Genomic DNA, 18057 nt, shown 5'->3' on the forward strand with positions numbered 1-18057 from the left:
ACTAACAATGAAAGAGAAATTAAGGAAACAATCTCATTTACCACTGCATCAAAAAGAATAAAATACCTAGGAATAAACCTACCTAAGGAGACAAAAGACCTATACTCCAAAAATTATAAGGCACCCTTGAAAAAAATCAAAGATGACACAAACAGATGGAAAGATATACCATGTTCTTGGATTGGAAGAATCAATGTTGTCAAAATGTCTATCGTATCCAAGGCAATCTAAAGATTCAGTGCAATCTGTTTCAAATTACCAGTGTCACTTTTCACAGAACTAGAACAAAAAAATTTTTAAATTTGTATGGAAACACAAAAGACCCCAAATAGCCAAAGCAATCTTAAGAAAGAAAAATGGAGCTGGAGGAATCAGGTTCCTTGACTTCAGACTATACTACAAAGTTACAGTAATTAAAACAATATGGTACTGGCATAAAAACAGAAATATAGATCAAGGAACAGGACAGAAAGCCCAGAAATAAACCCATGCACCTATGGTCAATTAATCTATGACAGAGGAGGCAAGAATATACAACGGAGAAAAGACAGTCTCTTCAATAAGTGGTGCTGGGACAGCTACATGTAAAAGAATGAAATTAGAACATTCCCTAACACCATACACAAAAATAAACTCAAAATAGATTAAAGACCTAAATGTAAAACTGGATACTATAGAACTCTTAGAGGAAAACATAGGCAGAACACTCTTTGACATAAATCGCAGTAATACCTTTTTGGATTCACCTCCTAGAGTAATGAAAATAAAAACAATAATAGGGCTTCCCTGGTGGCGCAGTGGTTGAGAATCTGCCTGTTAATGCAGGGGACACGGGTTCGAGCCCTGGTCTGGGGAGATCGCACATGCCACAGAGCAACTAGGCCCGTGAGCCACAACTACTGAGCCTGCGCGTCTGGAGACGGTGCTCCTCAACAAGAGAAGCCACAATAGTGAAAGGCCTGCGCACAGACATGAAGAGTGGCTCCTGCACAGAAACAAAGACCCAACACAACAAAAATAAATAATTAATAAACTCCTACCCCCAACGTTTTGTTTAAAAAAAAATAATAATAATAAACAAATGGGACCTAATTAAACTTATAAGCTTTGCACAGCAAAGGAAACCATAAGCAAAATAAAAAGACAACCCACAGAACAGGAGAAAGTATCTGCAAACAATGCAACCGACAAGGGATTAATCTCCAAAATATACAAATAGCTCATGCAGCTCAATGTAAGTTCCCTACATACGAACGAGTTCCATTCCAAGAATGCATTCGTAAGTCCAATTTGTTTGTAAGTCCAACAAAGTTAGCCTAGATACCCAACTAACACAATTGGCTATATAGTACTGTACTGTAAAAGGTTTATAATACTTTTCATACAAATAATACATAAAAAACAAACACAAAAAATAAAGAAATCATTTTTAATCTCACAGTACAGTACCTTGAAAAGTACAGTAGTACAGCACAACAGCTGGCATCCACGGGCTGGCATCAAGAGAAAAGGCAAAAAAAAATAAAAAAATTTAAAAAAGAGAAAAGGCAAGAAGACTTACTGACTAGAGGAGGGAGAGGAGGTGGGAAATGGTAGAGCTGAAGGGTCATCAGCAATAGGAGACAGGGCAAGCTGCAATTTCACTCATGCCTGACATTGATGGCACAGGTTCTGGTTCCTTGCTGGATTCAGTTCTATCTACACTCTTCAAAAAACGATCCAGTGATGTCTGGGTAGTAGCTCTTCTTTTCTTGTCATAGATGACACAGTAGCACTGGACTGCATTCTGAACAGCTGCTGCAACCTTTCTGTACCATTCTACGTTCGGGTCCTATGCCTCCTCAAATAAAGAAAATCCCCTTGTCATTTCCTGCATCATGAATCTCTTCAGTTCTTCAGTTACTTCTTCTTCCTCTTGTCTCTCTTCGTACTTTCTCTCAGCCTCCAATTCCATCAGGTCTTCATTAATAAGCTCCTCGTGTTGCATAGCAAGGAGTTCAATGAAGTAATTCCCTTGCAGATCTAGCTTGAAATAAAGATACTGTACTACTGTACTCTGTATAGTACTGTACAGTACATAAAAGCACAACCACTTGTACAGGATGCACGCACGTGACAATGAACGCCAGACACATGAACTAACTTACGTGACTGTACATGCGAATGCACGTTTGTATCTTTGAAAGCTCGCAACTTGAAGTTTCGTATGTAGGGGACTTACTGTACCAGAAAAACAAACAACTCAATCAAAAACTGGGCAGAAGACCTAAATAGACATTTCTCCAAGAAGACATACAGATGGCCAAAAAGCACATAAAAAGATGCTCAACATCGCTAATTATTAGAGAAATGCAAATCCAAACTCCAGTGAGGTATCACCTCACACCAGTCAGAATGGCCACCATCAAAAAGTCTACAAACAATAAATGCTGGAGAGGGTGTGGAGAAAAGGGAAGCCTCCTACACTGTTGGTGGGAATGTAAATTGGTACAGCCACTATGGAGAAAGGTATGGAGTTTCCTTTAAAAAGTAAAAATAGAGCTACTGTGTGATCCACATATCCCACTTCTGGGCATATACAGAGAAAAACCACAATTTGAAAAGATACATGCATCCCAATGTTCAATGCAGCACCATTTACAATAGCCAACACAGGGAAGCAACCTAAATGTCCAATGACAGATGAATGGATAAAGAAGTGGTAGGGCTTCCCTGGTGGCTCTGTGGTTGAGAGTCCACCTGCCAATGCAGGGGACACGGGTTCGTGCCCCGGTCCGGGAAGATCCCACGTGTTGCGGAGCGGCTGGGCCGGTGAGCCATGGCCGCTGAGCCTGCGCGTCTGGAGCCTGTGCTCCGCAACAGGAGAGGCCACAACAGTGAGAGGCCCGCGTACCACAAAAAAAAAAAAAAAAAAAAAAAAGAAGTGGTATATATACATGATGGAATACTAGCCATAAAAAAAAAAATGAAATAATGCCGTTTGCTACAACATGGCTGGACCTAAAGATTATCATACTATGTGAAGTAAGTCAGACAGAGAAAGACAAATATCATATATCACTTAGATGTGGAATGTAAAGAAATGATACAAACGAACTTATTTACGAAACAGGAATAGCATCACAGACTTAGAAAACAAACTTATGGTTACGAAAGGGGAAAGGTGGAGGGGAGGGATAAATTAGGAGTTTGGGATTAATATATACACACTACTATATATAAAATAGATAATCAACAAGGACCTACTGTATAGCACAAGGAACTCTCCTCGATATTCTATAACCTAAATGGGAAAAAAATCTGATAAAGAACAGAGGTATGTATAACTGAATCATTTTGTTGTATACCTGAAACTAACACAACATTGTAAATCAACTATACTCCAATATAAAGTAAAAAAATTTTAAATATATATACTAAATGAAAAATAAAGTGTACAATTCAGTAGTTTTTTCTATATACACAAAGTTATGTACTGATCACTACTACAGTATTTAATTATATAAATGAAATCACACAATATGTGGCCTTTTTAACTGGCTTCTTTCACTTAGCATGTTTTCAAAGTTTGTCCATGTTGTAGCATTTATCAGTACTTGGTTTTTTGAAAATATTTATTTATTTATTTATTCATTTATTTGGCTGTGTCTGGTCTTAGTTGCCGCACGTGGGATCTTCATTGCAGCATGCAGAATCTTTCATTGTGGCGCACGTGCTTCTCTCTAGTTGTGGCACACAGGCTCTAGAGCACACAGGCTCAGTAGTTGCGGGGCATGGGCTTAGTTGCCCCACGGCATATGGGATCTTAGTTCCCTGACCAGGGATTGAACCTGCGTTCCCTGCATCAGAAGGCGGATTCTTAACCACTGGACCACCAGGGAAGTACTCAGTACTTGATTTTTTTAACTGATAAATTTTATCCCATTTCATGGATATCCAAAATTTTGTTTATACATCAGTCAGTTGATGGACATTTAAGTGGTTTTCACTTTTTGGTTATTATGAATAATGCTGATATGGACATTTGTGTACAAGCTTTTGAGTAAACATCTATTTTAATTTCTTTGGGGCATATAGTAAGAGGTGAAAGTACTGGGTCATATGGCAACTCCACAGAATTACTTGTTTGAGAAACTTCAAGACTCTTTTCCAAGTGTTTACATTTTACATTTCCATCAGCAATGTATGAGGGGTCCAATCTCTCTACATCCTGCCTTGTTTTTTTGTTGTTGTTAATTAAAAAGCCATCCTAGTGGGTGTGACATGGTAGCTCACTGTGGTCGTAGTGAAGCGAAATTTGCCACCCCAAAATGTCTTCTTTGGCATGTGGATTATTTTAGCTGAAAACAATCAAGGCCCAGAAGACTCAGGAAGAAACTTTAGCCTTCCCCTAATTTCCTAAAAAAAATGTAGATAGAGGGTCTATTCCAGGAAGAGAGCTATCATCAGAGATATCTGTAAAGAATATGGGCTAAGTGTGGTGGTGGAAACAGCCTGGACATCAGAGTCCATCCTGTTTCCCATTGTCTCTGCATGGCCCAGCAAACATTTATTTACCAAACATTTGCTATTCCATCTCCATGTCAATTGCCTTCCTCCCCTTTGAAGTTTCAAACCCCTACTTCCAACATCCTCTTTGTCTTTACCTGAAGATGGTATTTAAGGTGAGGGTTTCAGCCGTTTCAGCAAATTACTCAGTTTTCCAGGGTCTCTCTCATGTATACATGTTAGTTAATGTCAACTCATTATGTCTCATGTCAACTTAATTCTTAGACCCGCCACAAGAACCGAGAAGGGTAGAGGAAAATTTCTTCCTTCCCAACATAGTCTTGATTTGCATTTCCCTACTGGGTAAAGAGGATGAGGATATTTTCACATGTTTATTGGCTCTTTGTATATCTTCTCTGGAGAAATGTTCATTCAGCTTCTTTGTTCATTTCTTAACTTGGTTGTCTTTTTGTTATCGGGTTATAAGCATTCTTATATATTCTAGATACAAGTTCCTTGTCTGATATACAATTTGTAAATATTTTCTCCACTTCGCAGGTTGTCTTTTCATGATGTTGATGACATCCTTTATTTTTATTTATTTTTTTTTGCAGTAGGTGGGCCTCTCACTGCTGTGGCCTCTCCCATTGTGGAGCATAGGCTCCGGAGGCCCAGGCTCAGCGGCCATGGCTCACGGGCCCAGCCGCTCCGCAGCATGTGGGATCCTCCCAGACTGGGGCACGAACCCGCATCCCCTGCATCAGCAAGCGGACTCTCAACCACTGCGCCACCAGGGAAGCCCTATTTATTTATTTTTGACTCTGCTCGTTCTTGTTGCAGCACGTGGGCTTAGTTGCAGCACGTGGGTTTCTTAGTTGTGGCGTGCATGTGGGATCTAGTTCCCTGACCAGGCATGGAACCTGGGCCCCCTGCATTGGGAGCGTGGAGTCTTACCCACTGGACCACCAGGGAAGTCCTGATGATGTCCTTTATTTATTTTTATAAATTTATTTTTTTATTTTTGGCTGCGTTGGGTCTTCGTTGCTGCGTGCAGGCTTTCCTAGTTGCGACGAGCAGGGGTTACTCTTCATTGCGGTGTGCAGGCTTCTCGTTGTGGTGGCTTCTCTTGTTGCAAAGCATGGGCTCTAGGTATGTGGGCTTCAGTAGTTGCGGCACGCAGGCTCAGTAGTTGTGGCTCACGGGCTCTAGAGCACAGGCTCAGTAGTTGTGGTGCATGGGCTTAGTTGCTCTGTGGCATGTGGGATCTCCCTGGACCAGGGCTTGAACCCATGTCCCCTGCATTGGCAGGCGGATTCTTAACCACTGTGCCACTAGGGAAGTCCCTGATGATGTCCTTTAAATATATAAATTTTTAATTTTGATGAAGTCCAGCTTATCCATTTTTTCTTCTGTTGCTTGAGCTTTTGGTGTCATATACAAGGTTACAAAGGTTTACTCCTATGTTATCTTCTAAGAACGTTACAGTTTTAGCTTTAACGTTTAGATCTGTATGTGTGGAAGGAATCCAACTTCATTTTTTTGCATATGGATATCCAATTCTCCCAGCACCATTTGTTGAAAAGACTATTCTTTCCCCTGTTGAATTGTTTTGACATAATATAGAAAATCATTTGTCCATAAATATGAGGGTTTATTTCCAGACTCTCAATTCTATTTCCAATGCTCTGTATTCCCCAATATTCTTTCTTGTGTTTTGCCACAGAAGTCTATGTTCTATGTTAGCTTAGTAGTCCACTAATAACTGGACAGAAACTTCCTTAAATGCCTTGCACCAATAAGTTTGCCAGCCTTTGTTGGAGGGCTATGTGTGCATTTGGGGGCACGCTCTGGGGTGGGTGAGAAAGAAGCTGTTCGAATTGTATTAGCTCTGAGTCAGGTTAATAAAAAAAAAAGGCAAGCCCTGTGAGTGAGCACTTCCATGGAACTGCCACACAGGCCAAATAGTAACAGTCCTCTGGGGCTAGGGGTTTGGGGGAGCTCCAAATCCATTCTGCCTTCTTCAGTGTCTGCTAGGTTTTTAGAGCTACTGCAATTTTGAGGTATTAGTTTTCAAGGCTACTGTGAAGCCAAGAGGAGACAGGAATCAGTTAAAACTCCATTAGCCTTGTTGCTCTTACCATGAAGTCATTTTCTTCGACAAATGCCACACAGACTGTCACAAGCCTCTGGTTATTTCCTAGAGTTCTGAAAAGGTTGATTTTAAGACTTTATGGTAATGTTTTCATTGCTTTTTATAGGAGTGACTTTTCAGAGGTCCTAACTCTGACATACCTTAAGTTAGAACCTCTACTTGTATCAAGATTTGTGGTTGTCTGCAGTCTGATTTCTTTCATAAAAGGCCTCATTTATTTCAGTTTTCTAGGCAGGTAGTCCCAGAAAGCTTTGCCTGGGTCTGAGTAACCACACCACCAGTGCCACCTAGTGACAGTAAGTATACACTGTAAGAAAAGTAGATAAATTATAACTGATCTCGGCTTGTTTTAAATGTATAATAGGTAATGTAGTATTTACTTCACCAGGGCTGATTTGAGGGTTAAATGGAAAACAACTGTGAGAGCATTTGGCAAGATGCTTGAAACACAGCAGGCACTCTAAGCGTTAAGTTTGTTTCTTGAAACGTTACTTAAAGCACTAATCCTCAAAACATTTCCAGAGCACTTCAATTTTACCCCTAAGGTGGTCAGAATTTCTGATCAAGGTAATTTTATACAGTTCTCAGGGCATGAAGAAATTCTATGAACCTCTTCAAAAGTTTTCCATAGCTCTAAGGATTAAAACAAGTATTCAATGCTGTGACTCTCAAACTTCAGTATGCATCAGAACCACAGGTTCTGATGCATACTGGTAGGCACACCTACCTCCAGTTTTGGAATCAACAATTCTGGGTTGAAGCTGCTACTGCTGGTTTGAAACTACACTTTGAGAACCACTGTGTTTTGGTGTTTTTTTTTTAAAAAAAAAAACTGTGGTAAAATACATATAACACAAAATTTACCATTCTAACCATTTTTAAGTGTACAGGGCTGTGGCATTAAGTACATTCACATCGTTGTGCCACCATCACCACCATCCATCTCGACTTTTTCATCTTCCCCAGAGAACCACTGGTTTAATGTGACCTATAAATCCCTATCTCACACCATCCTGTCCCATTGCCTTCTGGCGGGTGCTGAGACAGAAAGCAACAAAGTTAACTGGCAGTGAGCTCTACTGTCTAAAGAGGAAACAGAAAAAGAATCAATATTTATCTCCTTAGGTACTGTCCTTCCCCATCCCTCTTAATTAGAACAGAGGCAGTTTAGGAGAATAAAAGACAAGCTGCCTCTCAGCTCAGTTTGGGTAATAATGATAAAGCAAAAATGTTACCATGTACACCTACTTACTGTCAGTCACACAAACGCACGTTTGGAGATATTTATTCATTCAACAAATACTACTTGTCAGGTATTGTTCCAGGCAGTATAAAAAACAGATAAAAATCTATGCCAGCTGAACTTACATTCTACTAGAGGAAGGGGGGAAAATATACATATATACGTATATATATGTATATATATAGTTAGATAGTAAATTTCAGAGAGAAAAAATAAACAATGGGGAGTGACAGTGTTTCTGCGCTTAGCATGTGGTGTGTGTGTGAAATTTTAGATAGGGAAGTAGAAGTTCTCTTTGAGAATGCTACTTTTGAAGGAAGTGAGGGGACTAGTATGCAGGTATCTGGTGGAAGGGTATTTCAATCAGAAACAACAGTAAGTGCAAAGGCCCTAAGGGACACAAAGAGGAGGCCAGCATGGCTAGAACAGAGGAATAATGAAAAGAGAAGTAGTACTTGAGGTCACAGACATACCTGGGGGTGGAAGTGAAGAATAGGGACTTAAAGGCATGAGAGGTTTACCTAGATCAGAAAATATCTCCCAACTTTTCTTACTACAACTTCATACTGGAGGCCAGGAATTTGTACCTCCTTAAGGTATAAATGGTTATTAAAACATAAACAAACATGATATTATACACATTAGAAATAACAAACCATTGTAAAAAATAATTTAAAAACCCGACATCACTAAAAAAATATATATATGATGTGATTGCGGTCTTTATTTTGCAAAACCTAATTAAGGGACAACCTACAAAATATCTGACCAGTATTCCTCAAAATTTTCAAGATCATGAAAATCAAAGAATATGAAACCATCACAGATCAGCAAAGACTAAGGAGACATGACAACTAAATGCAATGTGGTATCCTGGATTGGATCCTGGAACACAAAATGGACAACAGTAGAATAACTGGAGAGAACTAAATGAAGTTTGTCCTTTAGTTGATAGCAAAGTATCATTGTTAATTTCTTAGTATTGACAAATGTACTGTGGGTTATGTAAGATGATGACATTAGGGTTAACTGGGTGAGGGGTACATAGAACTCTGTACTATCTTTGCGACTTTTCTGTAAATTAAAATTATTCTAAATAAGAATATTTTTAAACGTGTATTAATTACATCTTATTGTTTTTTACTTTATACATAGTTTATGAAATTTTTATATTTATTTAATATTTTAAAAATTGGAGAGGATTTGATGTTATCTCTATAAAAATGTCACTCTCACTCATTTGTACTCCAATATGTTTTTGTAATGGGATAGAAAAGGAAAGAAATGGGGTATAGTAGGAAATGTGTCCAATTCAGGGTAGACCAAAGATGTCCAGGTGAAGGTCATCTGCCTAGTGCACCTTGGTGGAAATGAGAGGAGAAAATTACACACGATACATATCTTGTTACACCTTGCTGTTCTCAAATGTTGTTGCCATCACCTGTGAGCTTGTTAGAAATGCAGACTTTCAGCTCCCACGCCAGACCTACAGAATTTGAATCTGTATTTTTAATGATATCCAACTGATTCATATGAACATTAAATTTCAAGAATCAAATAGCTACATTCATTCAATAGCTGATGAGTACACACTGTGTGCCAGACACAGGAAAACCAATACCACACACTCTAAAGTCTAGAACAGTGCTATTCGGCCTCAGCTGGGAGCTTCCTGGAAATGCTAATTCTCAGACCCCACCCCAAACCTTCAGAATCTAGAAAAATGTCTTTACAAGCCCTTCACATGATGCTTATGCATACTAAAGTTTGAGAAGCACTACTCTAAAAAGAGGGACTTCGAACTCTGTATACTGGAATCACCACAGAAAAACAAAAACCCAACACACACGGCCATCCCACACCAATTAAATCCCAATTTCTGTGACGAGGACTCTGGCGTTAGTATTTTTTAGAAAGATTTTCTAAGTGATTCTAATGTGCTGCCATGTTTGAGAATTGCTGCTTTTTAGCACAACCAGCTAGAGTCCCTGTTGAACATAGGCTACATGAATGACCAGGGCATACCTGCAGAGCTAAATACCTATGTCTCTGGCTGCATTCAAAATCCCTCTTTTTGATGAAAAATGCCACTTGCAGCAATGTTGATCGACTTAGAGATTATCATATTAAGTGAAGTAAATCAGACAAAGAAAGACAAATATCATATTACATCACTTATATGTGGAATCTAAAAAATGATACAAATGAATTTATTTACAAAACAGAAACAGACTCACAGACATAGAAAACAAACTTATGGTTACCAAAGGAAAAAGGGTGGAGAAGGGATAAATCAGGAGTTTGGGATTAACAGATACACACTATCATATATAAAATAGAGAAATAGCAAGGACCTACTGTATAGCACAGGGAAGTATATTCCATATCTTGTAATAACCTAAAATGGAAATCAATATGAAAAAGAATATAAATATGTACAATTGAATCACTTTGCTATATACCTGAAACTAACACACTGTAAATCAACCATAAACCAATTTAAAAAAATGCTCTTATAAAAGTTGTTATTAAAATTTCAGGGCTTCCCTGGTGGCGCAGTGGTTGAGAGTCCGCCTGCCGATGCAGGGGACGCGGGTTCGTGCCCCGGTCCGGGAAGATCCCATATGCCGCAGAGCGGCTGGCCCGTGAGCCATGGCCGCTGAGCCTGCGCGTCTGGAGCCTGTGCTCCGCAACGGGAGAAGCCACAGCAGTGAGAGGCCAGCGTACCGAAAAACACAAAACAAAAAACAAACAAAATTTCACTGTGGAAATAAACATGTTCTTATTCCAAAATTAGGTTACTTCCTGCAAAATATTACTCCCTACCTTATGTATTTTCTAAACAATTTTTCCGTACTTTATTTTAAATATGACATGTTTTGCTATAAAGGTCAGATACACTGGTCTATTCCTATAATCTATCCTATAAATAAGATTCTAATGAGATTTAAGAAGATCTGCTTTTGTCTGTATTTAAGGTTACATTTTACTGTCTCATTTCTTGAATAAACAGTCTACCTACAGAAAAAAAAATCGCTCTTTTCAACAGCAATTCACTGAAAAGGAGCTCTGCTTTATTTCTAACTTCTGCATATCAATATGTAACTCACTACACTGAAAGTTTGGAATCCCTGTGGAGTATTAAAATATCCCCAGCTTCCAGATTTTACAGAGCATGCAGTCTCTAATACACTTCTCAGTTACTTGATGACATGCAGTGTGAACTGTTCTACAGCTCATCCTCCATGTTCTCATCCTCATCCTCCGTGGAAAAGGCTTTACTTCACATCCCTCCTCTACAGCAGCTGGAGGCCCCCATGGGTAAACAGCCACTGTCTCATTATCTCACGATGAATGACTGGAGCTACAGAGCTGACCCGAGAACACTGCTGTGAGACTCTCAGCCCAACCACCTTACTCTTTTCCTAGTGTTCCAGAAGGCCAGGAGCTACCATGATCCTGGCTGGGAGAAGCACCTTGTTTATGAGGCAACAATATTCCTTTTTCATGTCCCATGGAAAGATTTCTTGATCTAAATACTTAGGCGGTATTCATGCTAGCCCACAAATGCCTATTTAATCCTTCTAGAATTGAAATAGGATACTGCTTGTCCTGAAATGTTTGCTGTGATAGGAAAAAGCAAGTCTGAATAAGGAACTTTGAAAGTCTGTTTTGTGAATCGGAGTCAATTTTAAGTCTCAGGAGGAAAAAACTAAATGTATGCTTATCCTGAGGATGGCAAGGTTCTTACACATAGGCTATCTAGTCAATACTGTATTTTATAGTTATGATGAAATCATATGTCAAATGTTTGTAGCTGCTCAGTAAACCTACTAGAAAGAAGAATAAGTTAGGGCAATTATGTCACTTCCGGAAGCTGGAGCTCTTATTCCCACCCAGAGCTCATTTAGAATAGAAAACCACTGATTTACTTTCTACATTAGAAGAAGCTGGGTGGGAATGCCCTAAAGGCTGACCACAACAAAACAAATGAACAAACCTGAAACATTAACTTGCTCTGAGCTTTTTCAGCGATGAGACCTGAACAGCTTGACTGCAACTGCAGACTCCTGTCTGTACCTATTCTGAAAAGGGATGGATTTCTTCTGGCTTCAAACAATGATTTGCACAGAGAATTCTCCAGCTGCCTGCCAGGCAACCAGTGCTCCCAAGCCTAACTGCCTTGCTAACACCCTTGCTGATGCTCTAGGGTTGAGAATTTAAGTGATGATACTGGCCTAATGCACTCTGGCTATGAGAGTTGTGCCTATGCATGCTCTCCCACAGTGAGAGCCTTTTGTCTGCCATACCCCAAAAAGATTTTGGGAAACAGGCAGAGCAGTTTTGAGCAGGAAAGTAACACTAACCATGGTGACTACGGCAGATAAATCTGGGTGCAGAAGGCAGGGAAGGCCAGGGGTGGGGGAGAAGTAGGGTAAAGGAAGCAGAAGTGGGTAGACATAAATGTGGAAACCTTTTAAGTGGTGTCACAACACTGTAGTTCAAGTGGGTTGTGCAAAGGAAAGAGGACAGTTATAGGTCTTAATGTAGAGGAACTAACAGATGTGAAAAATTCTAGGAAGGAAAAATGGGCAAGACACACTGACATTATGAGATTTGTGGGCTGGCTAGAACCCTAACTACCATTTGTAACATTGTTTCTATGGGAAAAAAAATCTTAAGAGTTCTAAAAAACAGATTTATAAATAAACCTTTGGAATCTGGCCAGTTTTTTTAAGTTGGGGTGGGGGAGTGGGCCTATGGAAAGCAAAGTATCCATGTCTCTGGTGGCCAAATTTCAGTGATATGGGGCCACTCCTTGGTGATCTTTTTTCCGCCCATCATTCCAGCCCACTCCCAACAGTGGCTATTTGAAACCCTCTCTGCCTTAGCTGTTGACCTAAATAGGTTTTGTGACAGAAAGAGATTCCCTACCTCTCCATCTGTTTTCTCATCCATCCCTGCAGGCTTGGAAGAAAACTAGCCTTCCTTCACTCTGAACCACTCCAACTGTGACCCTTCTTGCTGAGAGATGTTGTACCAAAATTCTCAAAAACTCTAGATCCTTCCTTTCCACTGCCTTTTTCCTGCCAAACATTGCCTCTCCACTCTTAAAACAAACGAAAAACCTTTTAACTTATAAAAGTAACACTTGCTCATAACAGAAAATTTGGGAAACTAAAAAAACATATGAAGGAAAACAAAAGCATCCATAATCACACCATCTGGGGATAACAATTTGGTGTATTTCTTCCCAGACTTTTTCCTATACTTATACACAACATATACGTTTTCCAAAATCAGATAATTCCATATCTTGCTTATGTCACACTTTTCCGAGATTAATTAAAAAATACATTTGAGGGATTCCCCGGTGGCGCAGTGGTTGGGAGTCCGCCTGCCGATGCAGGGGACACGGGTTCGTGCCCCGGTCCAGGAAGATCTCTTCCACATGCTGCGGAGCGGCTAGGCCCGTGAGCCACGGCCGCTAAGCCTGCGCGTCGGGAGCCTGTGCTCCGCAACGGGAGAGGCCACGACAGTGAGAGGCCCGCGTACCGCAAAAAAAACCCAAAAAAAACAAAAAAAACCTTTTTGATACCTGTATAACATCAAATGGATATAACCTGAATTTAATCATTTCCTATGGCTGGATTTATTTCCCATTTTTCACTATTACAAATAATATTTCAATGAATAGTTTTCTACATAAATCTTTAATGGCATTTCTGGTTATTTTCTTATATAGAATCCTGGTAGTGGAGGGCTAAAGGATATGATGGTTAAAGGACATGAACCCTTTTAAGATTCATTTTTCTTCTTTAATATTTTAATTTTATTGGAGTATAGTTGATTTACAATGTTGTGTTAGTTTCAGGTGTACAGCAAAATGATTCAGTTATACATATACAAATATACATTCTTTTTTAGATTCTTTTCTCATATAGGTTATTACAGAATATTGGGTAGAGTTCTCTGTGCTATACAGTAGGTCTTTGCTGGTTATCTATCTTATATATAGCAATTGTGTTCATCTCAAGCTCCTGATTTATCCCTCCCCACCATATTTCCCTTTGGTAATCATAAGTTTGTTGTCAATATCTATAAGTCTGCTTCTGTTTTGTAAATAAGTTCATTTGTATCTTTTACAAATTAGTTTCCACGTATGAGTGATATCATATGATATTTGCCTTTCTCTCTCTGACTTACTTCACTTAGTATGATAATCTCTAGGTCCAATCTTAAGATTCTTAAAATATATAAAAAACTGCTTTCCAGAAAGGCTGAATCAATTTATACATCTACGGGTAGTTGATGAGAATTCCTGACTTATTACACCACAGTCGTACTGAGGGTCCACTATCTCAAACAAAACATTCACTTGCTCTCAACAGCTCCTATAAATAAAATACTACCTCCTTCCTTTCATAGTGGAAGTGACTGAATAAGTGGCATGTATTTACTACCTTGACCCCATCACCCACACGATAACTACAATGTTTCTTCCCCCACTCATTTTACTAAAATTGCTGTAAATTAGTGATCTCTTTCTAGTCATATGAATATGTCTTTTAGAATCTTTTCATTAGCTCATCTGACTCTCCTCTTCCCATCTTTGTGGCCATTTGACTCTAATGATCTCATCCTTCTACAAGGACTCAGTCCTCCCTTACATTACACCACCACGTTTTCTCCCTTCATCTCCGACCTCTGTGATCTACCTTCTTTAATATCCTCTGCCACTTCCTATTGCTTACACTACGTCAGGCCTCCAAGGTTCAGTTTTTGCCTCTGTCCCGCACTGCTCTCAGGGAGGACTCCTCCATTCTGTTTTAATAATCAGCTCTACACTGATGGCTCCCATATATTTCCCTAACTTTACCCCTCCTTTGTCCTCAGGTCTGGGACTGAGGTTCTATCCTCACCTATAACTCAATGCCACCTCCCACTCAATAGTGCACCATCCTCTCTGCCAAATCAGTAAGCCTTCCCAACTTTCTTATTTCTGACAACGGAGTAGCACTCCTTCAGTCCTCCATGCTCAAAAACTTCAGTCTTTATGTCTTCCTTAAATTACTCTGTCTGAAAGTCATACTAACAGTTTCTTCAAAATACTTCCTAGATACATTCTCTTTTCGTCATTCTCATCATCACTTCACCTACGGATTACTGTAATATTTTCACAGGTAGCAGGTATTCATGCTGTATGCAGCGACCATGTTAATTTTCCAAAAATATTTTTTAATTACTTCTTCTTGAAGGTTTCCTTTTTGTCCAAATTCATCTGGTTCAAACCCTCAAAGGCCAACTGCATCTCCTATTAGTACCTCCTGAAATCCAAGATAATCCTCTCTCCCTACTGCCCTTTCTCCCCCCACACCCTCTGCAGACTCATTACTGCCCCCACCTTTGCTCGTGTCACTCTCCCATCCCTTCTGTTTCAATGGAACCTTCAGTAGATAATCCTAACTTACACTACTTTTCCTTTCTCTGAATTCTTTTTTTTTTCCAAGGGAAAAATGCATTTTATTTAATGACCAAGTACACCAATACAGACACATACATTTATATATACGTATACCTATGTGTGTGTACATATATATGACTAAAACAATATTTACTCTTACCATTTGGGATGAATTGTAAAATTTTCTGTTCTATGTACTTTCATTAAAAAAAATGGGGATTGCAACTTGAGTCAACACTAAGAAAATGAGGATGAAGTGGTAAAAATATTTAAGGTCAGATTATGCTCTCAGAGGCTACATAGTTTAGGGAAAAGAACCCTCAATCTCTGAATTCTTAAAACCAGTGGTATGCTGGCTCTTGGGAGGGGGGTGGTGGGTAAAAGCCCTGATTTGTAGTGTTTGCCAATAACCCTCACCACGGCAGATCTCAAGCTACCAGTGTAACATGACTACCTGTGAAACTGGAAAGAGATATGCACAAAGCCAGGAGGAACCAGCTTCAGGACACCAGAGCAGCATTTAAAATCTGTTCTGCAGGGCTTCCCTGGTGGTGCAGTGGTTGAGAGTCCGCCTGCCGACGTAGGGGACATGGGTTCGTGCCCAGGTCTGGGAAGATCCCACATGCCACGGAGCGGCTGGGCCCGTGAGCCATGGCCGCTGAGCCTGCGCGTCTGGAGCCTGTGCTCCGCAACAGGAGAAGCCACAGCAGTGAGAGGCCAGTGTACCGAAAAAAAAAAAAAAAAATCTGTTCTGCAATCTAGAACTTAATATATACTGTCTTGTATAAGCTCTCCAGGTATATTATATAGGTCTGCTTATTCATTGCAATAAACTTTAGCCCTAGGAAGAGTGGCAGTCCACTCATTCCAGAGGTTTCATAGTGAACAGGGCACACAGTGTTTGCTCAGTAAAAACCTGTTGGCAAGACCTGGAGGGAGGGATAAGCAAAGCCAAAGACTGGAAGCATAAAATGGTAAAAATGGGCATGTACTCATTTAGGGCTGATTAGTAAGAACAAACAAAAAGTACAATGAAGGAGCAGAATGTAGTAGAAATAAAATCAGAATGGGAACCAGGAGATATTCCCAGCTTTGTAATTGTGTGACCCTTAGCAAGTCAATTTCCTTCCTGGGCCTTAAGTTTCCTCATCTGTAAACTTAGGGTAGTACATGACTACATGACTTTTAAGTTATCCATTGATTCTAATGCTCTAGGATGTGGGTAAAACTGACAAGGAGAATGCCCATGGCCCACTGCATTGATAAAATAACAATAATAAATTCATTTTAAAATCTGCTGTTAAGTCAAAGGAGTTTAAGGCAGTAAATCTTTTCTGAAGGTGTGAAGAAACATTCTTATAAGACCATTCCATTCCTTTGATCTAATAATTATTATATAGAAAGTAATAATTATAAAAAACAATTATTTTATTAAAAATAATAAAACATTAAAAACAATTATTCCAAAAAGTATCTACTGCCTATCTATTATGAGCTGGACACTGGTAAGTGCTGAAGATTTAGTAAAAACAAAACAGACCCCATCTTCACCCTCATGGAACCCACAGTAGTGTGGATCAATAGCCATTTAGTTCCAAATCATCATAAAAGTGCTTTTTAGCTTAGCACAGATTGCTCTGAGTAATGGATGGAAGCTATGGATCCTCTCTTCCCCAAACAGGCATATAATCATAAAAATGTGAATGCAATTTCAGAGGTTCACAGAATCTCTCATCTGTGAAGAACCAAAGAACCAAGAACCAAGAACCAAAAGTTAACAACCCTGACCTATTTCTACAGGTACATCTACAAAACAGTAAACAAATTCAAGATCAAAAAAGCCTACATTCTGTTTGTTAAGGGACTATAGCAAAGATTTCCAACAGAAACAATTAAAAATAAGGGTCCATCATTTAAAGGATTAAGCCTTGGCTTTTTGAAATTTCATTCACCTAAAGTATCTTCTTCCAAATAATATTCTGGATAAATGAGGTATGCCTAGATTATGTTTCTATCTGATCTACCATTCCTTTAGTAAAGTTGCCAGTTAAATCGTTCTTACTTGAAAACTATTTGCATATGAATGACTGCTTCCATTTCACAAGTAAATCTGCATTTCATGACTCTTCCATTTCACACCAAAGAGACCCTATTAGCTATGACAAATACATGTACATATATATCTGAACAAGCAGTCTGAACAAAGCAAAGAGTACAGTTCCAGAATTAGAGGGCACTGACTCATCTCCTGACTCTAACATTTTATGGCGGATCAACCTGGGACAAGTCATCTAACCCTCGGACCCATGTTTATTCATCTGTAAAATGGAGAGGAGACAATAAGACTTACCTAAGAGGGCTACTATGAGAAATCAATCAAGTAAAACAATGTAGGTCAAAGTATTTAGAAATAAAATGGGCAAAAGTGGGTGAAGGAGCAAATTGCTTGAAGTTGCTCACAAAACATCAGACATTCAGAGATCCTTTGGGAAGAGTTGCTCATATAACATCCTTAGTGGATCTATCTGGAGTAAAATAAATTGTTCTTAAATTGCTCAAGGAATTTTGTTTTGACTGACTGCCCAATGGTAAAGTTCTTAAACGTCAGAAGTTTGGAGAGAGGCTTTGGAATCCTTATAGTACATAAATATATTCTCAAGGCAAGAAGATGAATTACTTACAAACACTCGGTCTTGGTTCTGTAGTCAA

The 18057-nt window shown here is 39.3% G+C and overlaps 1 protein-coding gene across 5 annotated transcripts in view; it reads right to left on the bottom strand.

The window, feature by feature from the left end:
* The window catches only part of FAM162A (family with sequence similarity 162 member A), a 55494-nt gene that overhangs the window by 36089 nt on the left and 1348 nt on the right, over positions 1–18057 (bottom strand). The window contains exons 1-2 of one of the 5 annotated variants that reach the window (XM_032631492.1): positions 3247–3261; positions 1450–1493 (exon numbers count right to left, since the gene is read on the bottom strand). The exons of 2 other annotated variants lie outside the window; for them this stretch is intronic. In XM_032631492.1, coding sequence (XP_032487383.1) covers positions 1450–1486 — 37 coding nt within the window. In that variant the 5' untranslated portion in view covers positions 1487–1493; positions 3247–3261. Of the gene's footprint in view, positions 1–1449; positions 1494–2147; positions 2208–3246; positions 3262–18057 lie in introns of those variants that run through there. 2 more of the 5 variants (XM_032631491.1, XM_032631490.1) reach the window with 2 other exon arrangements.

The sequence above is a fragment of the Phocoena sinus genome, chromosome 4 (assembly GCF_008692025.1).
Source record: "Phocoena sinus isolate mPhoSin1 chromosome 4, mPhoSin1.pri, whole genome shotgun sequence".
Lineage (NCBI taxonomy): Eukaryota > Metazoa > Chordata > Mammalia > Artiodactyla > Phocoenidae > Phocoena > Phocoena sinus.